This window comes from Astyanax mexicanus, chromosome 1 (assembly GCF_023375975.1).
Source record: "Astyanax mexicanus isolate ESR-SI-001 chromosome 1, AstMex3_surface, whole genome shotgun sequence".
NCBI lineage: Eukaryota > Metazoa > Chordata > Actinopteri > Characiformes > Acestrorhamphidae > Astyanax > Astyanax mexicanus.
The window spans coordinates 131,074,092-131,087,240 of record NC_064408.1 but is presented as its reverse complement, the minus strand read 5'-3'; the positions used below and the strand labels follow the sequence as shown (position 1 = coordinate 131,087,240).

The following is a 13,149-nucleotide window of genomic DNA, read 5'->3' as shown; positions in this document are numbered from 1 at the left end:
AATGCAATGTTTAGAGAAAAGACACCTAGTTTTCCTCACGTTTACATCGTCCTCTTGTTATAACGCATAGTTATAAGTGCTCTTCACACATCAGAGTTTACAGATCCGTCCCACATCACTCCCTACACCCTGCACTAAATCTACTCTCTGGAGAGGTCAACAACACACAGTGCTAAAGGTCACAGGGTTTTAAACAGTCATGGGTTTACAGCCCCACCCCCTGGTTCACTAAACACTGCAAGAAATTTGATACAAAAAATTCTGTCCATCTGTAATTTCAGAACGACAGCAGTATTTATAGTAATAAAGCTGCAGATTAACAGTATAACATTATTGAATTAACTATGTTAGACTAATTACAGCTTATTGTTGTTAGCAGGGCCAGGAACCACGAGAGACAAGTGCTGATTAGAAAACACAGGTTTATTATAAACACAGATCCAAAGCATCATACTAGAACGTAGTGAGCCAAAGCCAGGGTCGGTACACGGTAAACCATGCAGGTTAAACAGGGAAAGGCAAGATAGTAGTCAGAGGAGGAAACAAGGTCGGTAACAAAAATCCACAACAAAACCAGAGGGCTAGGCAAGAGAGAAAACTAAGAGCAGAAAAGGGTCGATAACAAGAATTCAAGAAAGTCAGGAAAACGCGTCATAACAGTGCTAGAAAACTAGTTAATACTCGGCGAGGAACAAAGGGAACAGAGGGATATTTATACAGGTGCAAACAGGTGTGGGAAATGTGTAATCAGAAGGTGAGAAAGGCTGAACGTTGCAGAGTCACGTGTTCAGCCGAGTCATTGTAGTCCATGAACTGAGATTGCTGGGAAATGTAGTCTTTGGGGGGGGACAATTGTCCTGAATAGGCAGACTGACAAAGTCAGGACTGACAATTATTCAGTTATTTAACAAAATAATCTTACTGATAAATATATCGACTCATCGTTTTGATAACTAGTAGCCAGCAAATACATCATATAAATCTCTTTGGGAAAGAAAAGAAACTCACTACTTGAATCGTTTTGTTAATCAATATTTTCTTACTTTTACTGAGGTGATAATTCAAATGAGCAGTTTTACTTCTACTTACATAAAGATTATTTTGAAGTAACAGTACTTTTACATAAGTTCTGCCTTTGGCTACTACTCCACCTTTGGTTGATTCTGATTTTTGACTGTGGAAATTTTGATACACTTGGAACTCAGACTTTTGCTTTCATGTGAACACAGATCAAACCAGTCCTGTCCAGACCACCACAACCCAGAACCCCACAGCTCAGACTGGAGGGAATGTCATTGCACCTGTTCTACAAGGAAATTTTTATGGCTCAGTTCATATTCACACTGTAGCTGAATCTCAGCATGAAGGTAAATGAAAAATAAAAAAGAAGAAAAGATAAAAAAAACTTAACTGTCTTTATCAGACACTGATTGTACACAAATGCCATTTTTAGTTTCTGTATAATTTTATCACACTGAGGTCACAGTTTTATTAAGATCTGTGTGATAAAAAAAATAGAATTATCATAAAGATGCAAAGCATATGAACCCTTAAACACATGCACTACTGCAGAGAGACAGAACTAATTTAACTCTTAACTTTACTCATTTCAGAGTAATACCAAGACTTTATTAATACAAGACCACACACATACACCTATCAGCCATTACATTAAAACCACTGCTAGATAAACTGAGTAACACTGATGAACTGGTTCCATTCAGTAACACAAAAATGAAAGTGTGTTAAAGAAAGTTTAAACTATATTAGATTTAACACCCTTTTCTCTTTAAAGTCAGTCTTTAGTGTGTGTGTGTAATGTCGAATGGAGGTAGTGCAGTTGAACACAATAGACAGTGAACACCAGTTGATGTGCATAAAGTGAGGATAACTGATGTCAGCCATACACAAAGTGGAAATATAGTTATATAATTATTTAAATTCAGCAGTGCAAAAGATATGTAAACAGTAGATGAATGAACTACTAGTGCAAAATAGGGTAGAACTATAAAAATAGTGTTATAGGCATCAGCAAGTCTGAGAGTGTGACCATAGATGGGGGTGTGTCCATGGTGTGGCCAGAGTTGCCAGAATGAAAAAGTGTCACAGAGTCTTCAGTTTGCTGTGCTGAGAGGAGTTGAACAGTCTTATGGCCTGAGGGACAAATTAATATGCATTATTAATCTAAGACAGCTTCTCCATCAGCAGCCAGAGTCTGAGAGAGAGAGAGAGAGAGAGAGAGCACAGTACCTAATGCTGTTTCTACATCAGCAGCCAGAGTCTGAGAGAGAGAGAGAGCACAGTACCTAATGCTGTTTCTACATCAGCAGCCAGAGTCTGAGAGAGAGAGAGAGCACAGTACCTAATGCTGTTTCTACATCAGCAGCCAGAGTCTGAGAGAGAGAGAGAGAGAGAGAGTACAGTACCTAATGCTGTTTCTACATCAGCAGCCAGAGTCTGAGAGAGAGAGAGAGAGAGAGAGAGAGAGAGAGCACAGTACCTAATGCTGTTTCTACATCAGCAGCCAGAGTCTGAGAGAGAGAGAGTACAGTAGGTCATGCTGCTTCTCCATCAGCAGCCGGAGTCTGAGAGAGAGAGAGAGAGAGAGAGAGAGAGTACAGTACCTAATGCTGTTTCTACATCAGCAGCCAGAGTCTGAGAGAGAGAGAGCACAGTACCTAATGCTGTTTCTACATCAGCAGCCGGAGTCTGAGAGAGAGAGAGAGCACAGTACCTAATGCTGTTTCTACATCAGCAGCCGGAGTCTGAGAGAGAGAGAGAGTACAGTAGGTCATGCTGCTTCTCCATCAGCAGCCAGAGTCTGAGAGAGAGAGAGCACAGTACCTAATGCTGTTTCTACATCAGCAGCCGGAGTCTGAGAGAGAGAGAGAGCACAGTACCTAATGCTGTTTCTACATCAGCAGCCAGAGTCTGAGAGAGAGAGAGAGTACAGTAGGTCATGCTGCTTCTCCATCAGCAGCCAGAGTCTGAGAGAGAGAGAGTACAGTAGGTCATGCTGCTTCTCCATCAGCAGCCGGAGTCTGAGAGAGAGTACAGTAGGTTGTCCTGTTTCTATTTTAGTAATAAAGAATAGAGCTCAGTTCAGTGTTTTTGTGATTGAATTATCTGATATTGTTTCTTATTCTGTACTGCTGTGCTCTCTCTCAGGTGCAGCAGGTGGAGGACAGGTAAGGAGTGAGAGTTCAGCAGCCTCTTCTACTACACTGACTGCAGGTAAACTCATTAAATAATCCCTGTTATTCTGTGTTAATACATGAACATTACCAATGACCATGAAACATTAGCAATTAACACTGTGGTCTTCACAATATACTGAGTCTCTATAGTGATATACACTTTCACTTTGCATTTGGGGTGTAATGCAGTTTGTGAATTACCGTTACATGCAAAAGATTAGCCACATTTTAATAATATAATTTTGATTGTATTAAACCTTAATCTCTTTTTCATAACATAAAAATACAAAAATATGCATTTACATTATAAAATCAATGTTTGGGCGTTTTGCAAAAATCTCAGCCTGTATCATTCCAGGTTGTAGTTTAATTTATAGTTAGATTTTTTTGCTGGTTGTGTTATAAAGTTTTAGTTTTTCTTTATCTGCCCACAAAACAATTTACCCAATTTCCTAAAACGAATTGGGCCTAAAATTGTGAAATGTGAAGGCAGCTTTATAGAACTTCCATTGCCATTTGGGCATAAGTTACTTTCTTTCATTGTTTAATTCAGTTAGAAAATTGTTGAGAGGGGCCCATGTTTTCAAATATTAGTACAAACCATAATTTATGAGGCTTGGAAATTGAATTCAGATGATTTGCATATGAGTGTGTGTTTAGCCCAAATCTTTACTCTTTACTCTTTAATCTGATCAGGCAATGGGACGAGCAGATGGAGGTGAGACTTCTTAGTTATAAGACGTTTCATTTGAGATTGTTGGCAGATTTTCTGCTGATAAAAATTTGAGCTATGTAGCTGCCTGGTAAAAGGTGTAGATAGTGTGCTGGTGACCACTACTGCTTGGCTGGTATTGTGTTTTTAGGCTAATATGCCAAACCCTAGCTCACTTTACTGAACTTTTTTTACTGCTGGTAGTTCTGTAACTCTGTGTTCTGGTATGATATTAATATTAGAATTTTGTTGTATATTTTTCATTTTTGATTAAACAGTATAGCAATCTCATATCAACAACATCCCCAATTGCTTGCAGTTTCCACAGATAACAAGCTAGGTGGATAGAAAATGAAACTGAGGGAGAAGATGGAGGAAAAAAACACGTATTTTCTCCTCTGGCTCAGAACACTGTTGTTAAAAAAAATGTTGTGCCAAACGTACAGTATAACATGTTGAAAATACTCTTAAAGTCTATTTCAAAGACTGAAGTCTGATACTCTTTCACATCTGAAGGCACTGAATGTACGGCAATTGAAAATATTCAGCCGAAATATTTCTCATGGTAATTCTGTTTTCCTCTGCTGCATTATACAATCTAAGTTTATTGTTATTATGTGTGTGTGTATTTGTTGTGTATTACAAAATGTAAATAATCATTCAAATAATAAATACAAAATCTTTACCTATAACTCGACACTATGTGAGCATGCTTTGACAAGATAGCATGCCCCTGGTGGTAATTTATTAGGAACTGTTGAATAATGTGGCACAAAGAGACTGCATATACCAAATGATTATTTTGATTTATACTTATATTCGTCTGCAATTGTAAAACATTCTGCATTAAGGTATTATATTTGTTGCACAGGCTACATTACAGGTTTAAAGTTTTTTATCCTGTCATGATAAACAGATTAAGAATTAAACAGTGTTCATAAGAATTGTTTTTATGTTTGAATAGCTTTAAATGAGCTTTACATTACAAAATGTGTAAATACAGGTGCTCAAGGGTGCTCATAATTTTGAAGACTTACAGTATTATAAAGTATTTCAGAACATGTCTACATTGATATTCAATTGTCTTTTAGTTGAGATGTTATTGAGAAACAATTGATACTGACATCAGTGTTTTTTACATTTTTTTTTTTCTTCAAATTGTTTGTTTACTAATGTAAAATAAAAACTGATTAAAAGCACTTTCTCTTCTCTGTCAAAAGATAAACAACACTGCATCAAGTTGAAGGACACTCTGAAATTGAACTATGAGCGTTTAATTGAGAGCTCACAGACAGGTCATCAGGAGTTCCTGGAAGATATCTACACTGATCTCGTTATAGTGCAGAATAAAAGTGGAGGAGTCATTAATGAGCATGAAGTGATGCAAATAGAGATGTCTCCCAATAAAGCTGGCAGTGAGGAAGAGTGTATAAAATGCTGTGATATTTTTAAAGTCCAGCCGGGTACAGGTAGACGGAACAGAAAAGTGATGACAATGGGAATTGCAGGAGTCGGGAAAACTGTGTCCATCAACAAATTCATACTGGACTGGGCAGAAGGAAAGGAGAACCAGGACATTCAGTACATTTTCCCTCTACCCTTCCGTGAACTGAATCTGAAGAAAGAGACGGAGTTCAGTTTGATTGGACTACTGAATAACTGCTTTTTCTCCTCAAAGCCTGCACTGGAGTCTCTTCCAGAAGAAGATGGTAAAGTGCTGTTTATTTTTGATGGGCTGGATGAGTATCGTTACCCACTGGAGTTTAAAGATGGAGAGGAAGTAAAAGATGTGAATAAGACGAGTACAGTGGGCTCACTGATCACAAATCTCATCAACAGAAATTTGCTTTCCTTTTCTCTAGTCTGGGTAACTTGTCGACCAGCAGCAGCGCATCTGATTCCCCAGAAATACATCAATCTGGTGACAGAAGTACGAGGATTTAATGATGAACAGAAGGAGGAGTACTTCACCAAATACTGCAAAACAGAGGATGTAGCAGAGAAAATAAGTTCACACATAAAGAAGTTAAAGAGTCTCCACATCATGTGTCAAATCCCAGTCTTCTGCTGGATCTCTGCCACTGTGCTTGAGCCACTGATGGATAAAGAGAGTGAGAAGAACATCCCCACAACCCTGACAGAAATGTACATGAGCTTCCTACTGCAGCAGAAAAACCTGATGAAGGAGAAATACAGTCAGAAGACTGACCCTGAGCGCATCATTCTGAAGCTCGGTAAACTGGCCTTGAGTAATCTTGAGAGTGGAGAGCTGAACTTCTATGAGGATAATCTTAAGGAATGTGGGATTGATGTTACTGATGGTACAGTGTTCTCAGGAATGTGTACACAGATTTTCAGCCAGCAGAGGGGAATTTCTGAGAGGAACATTTTCAGCTTTGTGCATCTGAGTGTTCAGGAAAGCCTTGCGGCTGTATATGTGCATCACTCCCACTGCAATAAGAAGAAGAATGTTTTCAAAAAGAAAGTTCTCAAAAAACTTTTGTGGATTAATAAGAAGATAACAGATCTCCATAAGAGTGCAGTGGACAGAGCTTTGCAGAGTGAAAATGGACACCTGGACCTTTTCCTCCGCTTCCTCCTCGGCCTCTCTGTGGAGGACAGTCAGAAGGTTCTGACCGAACTTCTGCCAAACCTGAAGATTAAAGCAGAGAGCGTTAGCAACACAGCTGTCTACATTAAGGAGAAACTAAAAGAGGAAATGCACTCTGAAAGAAGCCTGAATCTCCTCCACTGCCTGAGTGAACTGAAGGACAACTCACTCACAGCTGAAATCCAGAACTTCCTGAACTCAGGAACTCTCTCAAAACAGGAACTCTCATCCCCACAGTGGTCAGCTCTGATCTTTGTGCTGATGATGTCAGAGGAGACTCAAGAGAAGTTTGAACTGAAGAAATACAGTGCATCAGAAGAAGGACTGAGGAGATTACTGCCTGTGGTGAAAAACACGCAGCGAGCTCTGTAAGTACTATTTTTTGTTAATAGATATTATTATATTATTAAGTATGATCTCTCTACATATCATTATATTTAAACATTTTTAAAATAAAATTAACTAAACAATTTTAGAGCATAAAAATTCACAACAGCAGATATACAAAGTGTAATAAAAATTATATTGAATCTGACATACCTCTATTAAAGGATATACAGAGTATCCCCAGAGGGATCTCGCTGACAAGGGATACATTTTCAAGGGATACATGATTGTTTTAAGTTTTAAAATCTTATTAGACTAGGTACACTATCCTACAAATACAATAAATAATATTCAAAGGTAGTGGTAGTAATAGTTGCAATAGTATAAACATTTGCACTGATAATTAAATTGACTAATTGGAAATTTGCCAAGAAGATTACTAATGTGTTGAGCTCATATGCTAATGAGTACAGTTACAAATAAGTTATTTTTTACTATCAAAGTTACTGATCAGTAAATAAAGTCAAAGTCAGGACTGTAAGTGTAAGTGTAAGCAAAAAACAATATAAAATCCAACAACATATTAGTACTCTATCCTGAGTACTGTATCCTATATGTTCCAGAAGAATTAATATGACTTTATAGTTGTAAATCTTATTTCTCTTATATTTCTATTAAAGAAATATTGAATTAACTTAGAGTTACTGTATTAAATATGATAAACTATTAATAATTGCTTACAGAAGCAGATTATCGTTGATTTAAGAAGATAATTAAATAAATAAAGACTAGTCTTCAGAAGAACACTGTATTTCACAATGTAATTCTGTTTCAAGCAGACCTTTCCCACTGAGCTTGTTATAAAATCAGTTGCTCCTTGTCTTGCAGACTAGCTTCATGTAATCTTGGAGTAAGGTCATGTGAAAGTCTGAAATCAGTGCTTAAACTGGAAAACTCCTCCCTGATAGAACTGGACCTCAGTAACAATAACCTGCAGGATTCAGGAGTGGAGCTGCTCTCTGCTGGACTGAAGAGTTCACACTGTAAACTGCAGACTCTCAGGTCAGTTGGTTCTTTTTAAAATAATAAATGTGAAGATATGTGTATTCACAGCAAACAGACCTAATTAAGCTTTTAGGAGGTCAGTTTACACCAACCATTTAAAAGTGATCTTTTTGTTGGATACTAAGTATTTTTTCACTTATGTACACAATAATGAGAATCTTTTAGAAACATAATGGTAACACTTTACTTGGATGGTCCATTTGATGATGCTCAACTGACATTCAACTAACATTCAACGGCATGTCTAATAAATGCAACTAAACTGAAAGGTGAAGGTAAATGATTCTCTATTGAATGTCAACATCCAACTCTTACCCAAACTCTAATCTTAACATTTTAGCATTGGGTTTAGAGTTAGATTAAAAGGTTAGGTTAGGGCTAAGGTTAGGGATAGGTGTAGGGTTAGATTTTAGGGTTGATTAAGGGTTAAGGTTAGGGTTAGGTGTAGGGTTATGTTCTATTTTTAATTATTTACATTCAACATAGGTTTAAGTTGCAGTTAATAGACATTCAGTTGAATGTTAGTTGAATGTCAGTTAAGCCTCAACAAAGCCATCAAATGGACCATCCAAGTAAAGTGTTACCAAAATAATTGATGAAAATGTAAATGCTCTCAATTAAATTCAATTTACATCTACTCTGTAGCAATTGTTAAAATAGATAAATATAGATAAAATAAAAAATAATACAAGAAGAACACAATAAAATAGAATAGAACAAAATAGATATCAAGATAAATACTCAAAAATATGGAGAGTAGGCAGGTAGAAGCAACATGAAGTCCAGAGGGCAAGTTTGCTGTAGCAGCATGATAATGTGAATAAAGAGCAGTTGTTTTGCACTTGATGCTCCGCAGCCTCCTGCCTAAGGGGAGCGGGACAGGAAGTGCATGTGCTGGGTGGGTGGGATCCTTCCTGATGCAGGTGGCTCTTTTTCTACATCTGGAGGTGTAGATGTCCCTGGTGCTGGGGAAGGCTGACTCCAACAATCCTCTGTGCAGCCTTTACCACCCTCTGCTGAGCATTCCTGTCTGCAGCAGTGCAGCTTCCATGCCACACGTGTGATGCTGAAGCACACAACGCCACATCTGTAGATGGAGGTGAGGCCTGCGCTCCCGAGACCAGCTTGTCGCCGCCTCCTGAGGAAGTAGAGCCGCTGATGTACCTTCCTGGGCATGCTGGCTCCTTCTGAGGTCCACAATCATCTCCTTCATCTTATTTACATTGATGCAGAGGTTGTTCTCTCTGCGCCAATCCTCCAGGTGTTCCACCTCCTGCCTGTAGCTGGACATGCAACCACTGTCGTGTTGTCCGCAAACTTCACAATATGGCAGCCTGGATGGATAGGTGAGCAGTCATATTAGAGCAGTGTGAACAGGAGGGGGCACACAGCCCTGAGGGGAGCCAGTGCTGAGGATTATGGAGAGGGAGGAGATGTTGTGAATCCTCACAGACTGCGGCCTGTTGGTCAGGAAGTCTAGGACCCAGTTGCACAGGGAAGAGCTCAGTCCAAGTGAGGAGAGTTTGGTTATCAGTGTCTGAGGAATCATGGTGTTGAAAGCAGATGTGAAGTCCACAAAGAGCATACAGACGTAGAATTCCTTCTGCTCCAGGTGGGTGAGGGCAGTGTGGACCACGGAGGAAATGGTATCCTCTGTGGATCGGTTCTTCCTGTATGCGTACTGGTGTGGATCCACAGTGACGGTGGCTTTGATGTGGGTCTAAAACAGTCTTTCAAAACACTTTGTGACTATCGGAGTGAGGGCAACTGGCCGGAAGTCATTCAGACCATTCACTGCGGAGCTCTTGGGGACCGGGATGATGTTAGTAGTCTTCAAGCAAGTAGGGACAGCTGCCTGGATGAGGTAGGCGTTGAGATGTCTGCCAGGACGTCCGAGAGCTGGTCGGCACAGTCTCTTAGCACCCGTCCGGTGTTGTTGTCCTCCTTACTTCTGCTGGTGTCATGCTGAGGGGCTTTTGTGAGTCACGTGTGTGTCTGGTGCTGGTACTATACTACTATAGTAGTAGTAGTAGAAGTGATAAGCTTTGTTTGGCACTACACTAAAAGGATTATTAAAATGTTGACCTGATATCCTAATAAAAAAAGTTTTTCTTCCAAATTGACCACTGTTCAAGATCAGTAAATAATAAATAAAGATATGGTCCTATCTGATCAACAAGCATTAATATGACCATTGATTTTATTTAATATACCATTTTTTCTTAAACATTATTTACTATAAGAAAGTAACAGTTTTAACCACAAAGTCTTAATTAATAATTGATCATTAACCCCAGAATATTGTAAATTTTACATTCTAAATATAAAAAATCTTGTGTAATAAGTAATTGTTTGTTTATAGTTTGTGTTAGGGAAAATAATAGGTTACCACTTGTCCTAAAAAGATGTTGATAAATATTAATGCTACATTATTTGTAAACTATTCCAGCTGAAAAGAACTGAAATGCAAACACAAAAGAACATTCAAAACAAATTTACAATTTATTTATATAAACCTGCATTAAATGGTAAACATATTAACTTCTAACTAAAATTGATTATTGTGGATTTCCATGCTTGTTTTGTCTGTAGACTGTGTGTTTCTGCATTTATATGTTTTAAAGCTAAACACGGTGATTGCGATGGTTGAAATGGACATCTCATACAGATTTCTTTTGTTTTTGCTTTTATGTCATACTTAAATTTTTCACATTATCAAACAAACTTTAACATTAGACATATAATCTCAGTAAATATATAAAACACTGTCGCGCCCACCACTGAAACTGTGCTATTCTCACCCACACTCAATTATACCTGTGACTTCCAGTCACTAGACTACATTACCTAGAACGCACCAGCCTGTGACTCTCACGTGACCCCTTCAGGCAGTAACTGAGTACTAGCACCTGTGGAGCCAGGTATAAAAGACTGCCTTGAACTCAGCTTCAGTGCTGAGCATTGTTTTGGTTCGTCCAGCATTACAACGTGTTTCTCTTTGCCTTTGTTTGTATCCTTGAGTATTACCGTTTTTACGGGTACCCCGACTCAGATTTTTGCCTGCCCTTTGTCTGTGTACCAAAGCCTGGACTGTTTATTGTGACCCTGGTATGTTTTCTCCTGTTTGCTCCTGGGGGCTGTTCCACGAAGCGAGCTTAAAAAAAAATTGAGTAAGCCTTGCTTGAGTTAGCCACACAAGGTTAAATGTGCAATTCCTTTTGGTTAGTTAAACTACATATTTTAGTGTATATTATTATATTATAAATTTACTGCATGAAATATTTTAGCAACCAGAAAGAAAACAGCTTGTAATGGCTAGGGGCCGGCCGAGTGCTTCTTCGGCCGCCAGGGGGAGGTCTTGAGCCCCTAATCAGACCTGATCCACTCCACCTGGGTTTGCCCCTATATAAACCCTGAGATTCAGGTCCTCGGGGCTGGATCTTTGAAGCTCGTGAGAGTGAATCTATGCCCGTTTTTCGAGTGAGCCTCGGCTCTTTTCTCTTTCTCTTCCTGCTATCCCTTTGGAGAGAGTATGATCCAGCACCGCTGGCATACTCCTCCCGCAAAAGTATCTTCCTCTGTCCCTTTCTTCTCTCTCGAGTCTGCTGGAGATAGAGCTGTGTGCTCTCTCCTGTGTCTCTGTGTTTGTGTGTGTGTGTGTGTGTGTGGTAGCCGCTGCAAGGCACGCGGTGTGCTCACCTGTTCTCTCCCCTCGCTGTTCCTCTTCTCTCTGGTGGAGCAGCGTTTAATCCAAAAGCACCCCAATTCACTTCTTTGTTTAGTTTGGAAGCTCTTTTGTTTTTACCTCGCGCCATAAGAGGTAGCCGTTAGCTTCCGCGGCGAGTCTTGTTTACATTCTCCCCCACTATTTCACTCACGCTAGGCGTGGCTTTGTTTTGCACCCGTTTTCGTCCTCCGCCCGTTTTCGTTGCTCCGCCCCTTTCGGCGGAGGCTCTAAGGGCGAATAAAGCGGCCGCATCCCAATCCGCTCGCTGGTGCAGCGGTTAGAGCACTGGGCTGCGACCGCGACAGCCTGGGTTCGATCCCCGCGTGGAGCGGGGTTTAATAAGGATATATATATATATATAAATATATTTATATCTATATATACATACATACATATATATATACATATAATTTTATTATTATAATATTATATATCCTATTAATATATATTTATGTATATTAATGATTATATATAATTAATTATTATTGTTATTATCATTATTTCCCTTTTTTCTTGAGTTTACCTGCTTTGAGATCTACTGTTCTGCCACTGGGTTCTACAACTCTCTGGGCTGGAGTGCCACCTATCTGTAGCACTCCAACCCATTACAGAAAGATCCAGCCCAAACATGGATCCAGCAGAACAGTTGGATCTCGAGCAGGTAAAAATTGCCCTGGGGAACCAGGGGGTGGCAATAGGGAAGCATGAGCAGACCCTGCAGCAGATCTTAGCCCAGCTGCAGGGTCTGACGGCTAGGCTGGCCCGGAACCCACCCCCAACCATTCAACCAGTTCCCCAGGGGCCGGACCCTGTTCTGGCAGAGCAGCCTGTGGCGGCTGCACCCCCCTCTGCACATTTCGTTGAGCCACCGTTACCGGCTCCAATGCGCTACGGGGGCGAGCCAGGGGGCTGTAGGGGTTTCCTCCTACAGTGCTCGCTGGCTTTCGAGCTACAACCCTCCCGCTTTCAGTCGGAGCGGGCCAAGGTGGCATACATCGTCTCCCTCCTCACCGGAAAGGCATTAGCGTGGGCAACCCCAGTATGGGTACACCAGCCGGGTGTTTGCACCACAGCTATGCTGTTCGCGGAAGCTCTTTCGCGAACATTTGACCTTCCGGTTCGAGGAGAGGAGGCGGGGGCCCGCCTCCTGAACCTGCGTCAGGGTAGGAGGTCGGTGTCTGAGTATGCCATCGAGTTCCGTACGCTCGCGGCTGAAAGTGGGTGGAACGCTAGTGCGCTCGCTAGCGCATTCCATCACGGGCTCAATGAGGATCTCAAGGATGAGCTCGCCCATCGCGACTCACCAACTACACTTGATGACCTCATTGAGCTCACCCAGAGGCTGGATAACCGCCTAAGGGAGCGGTATAGGGTACGGACTGGGGATGGACCCCCCAGTCCTACAGGTAATAGAGGGCGGCCCGTGCAGTTGAGGCACACGCGCCTCTCGCAAGAGGAGCGAGACACCCGCATGCGAGACGGCAGGTGCCTCTATTGCGGGACAGCAGGG

At 40.6% G+C, this 13,149-nt stretch overlaps 2 protein-coding genes across 2 annotated transcripts in view; both read left to right on the top strand.

Moving 5' to 3' along the window:
• Positions 1-13,149, top strand: part of LOC111196442 (NACHT, LRR and PYD domains-containing protein 12-like) — a 167,197-nt gene that overhangs the window by 50,999 nt on the left and 103,049 nt on the right. The gene's annotated exons all lie outside the window — the stretch shown is intronic.
• Positions 1,362-13,149, top strand: part of LOC125802242 (NACHT, LRR and PYD domains-containing protein 12-like) — a 63,699-nt gene continuing 51,911 nt past the window's right edge. Inside the window, exons 1-4 of the mRNA XM_049479643.1 lie at positions 1,362-1,367; positions 3,169-3,188; positions 5,107-6,888; positions 7,736-7,909. Of these exons, the coding sequence (XP_049335600.1) occupies positions 1,362-1,367; positions 3,169-3,188; positions 5,107-6,888; positions 7,736-7,909 (1,982 nt within the window). The remainder of the gene's footprint in view (positions 1,368-3,168; positions 3,189-5,106; positions 6,889-7,735; positions 7,910-13,149) is intronic.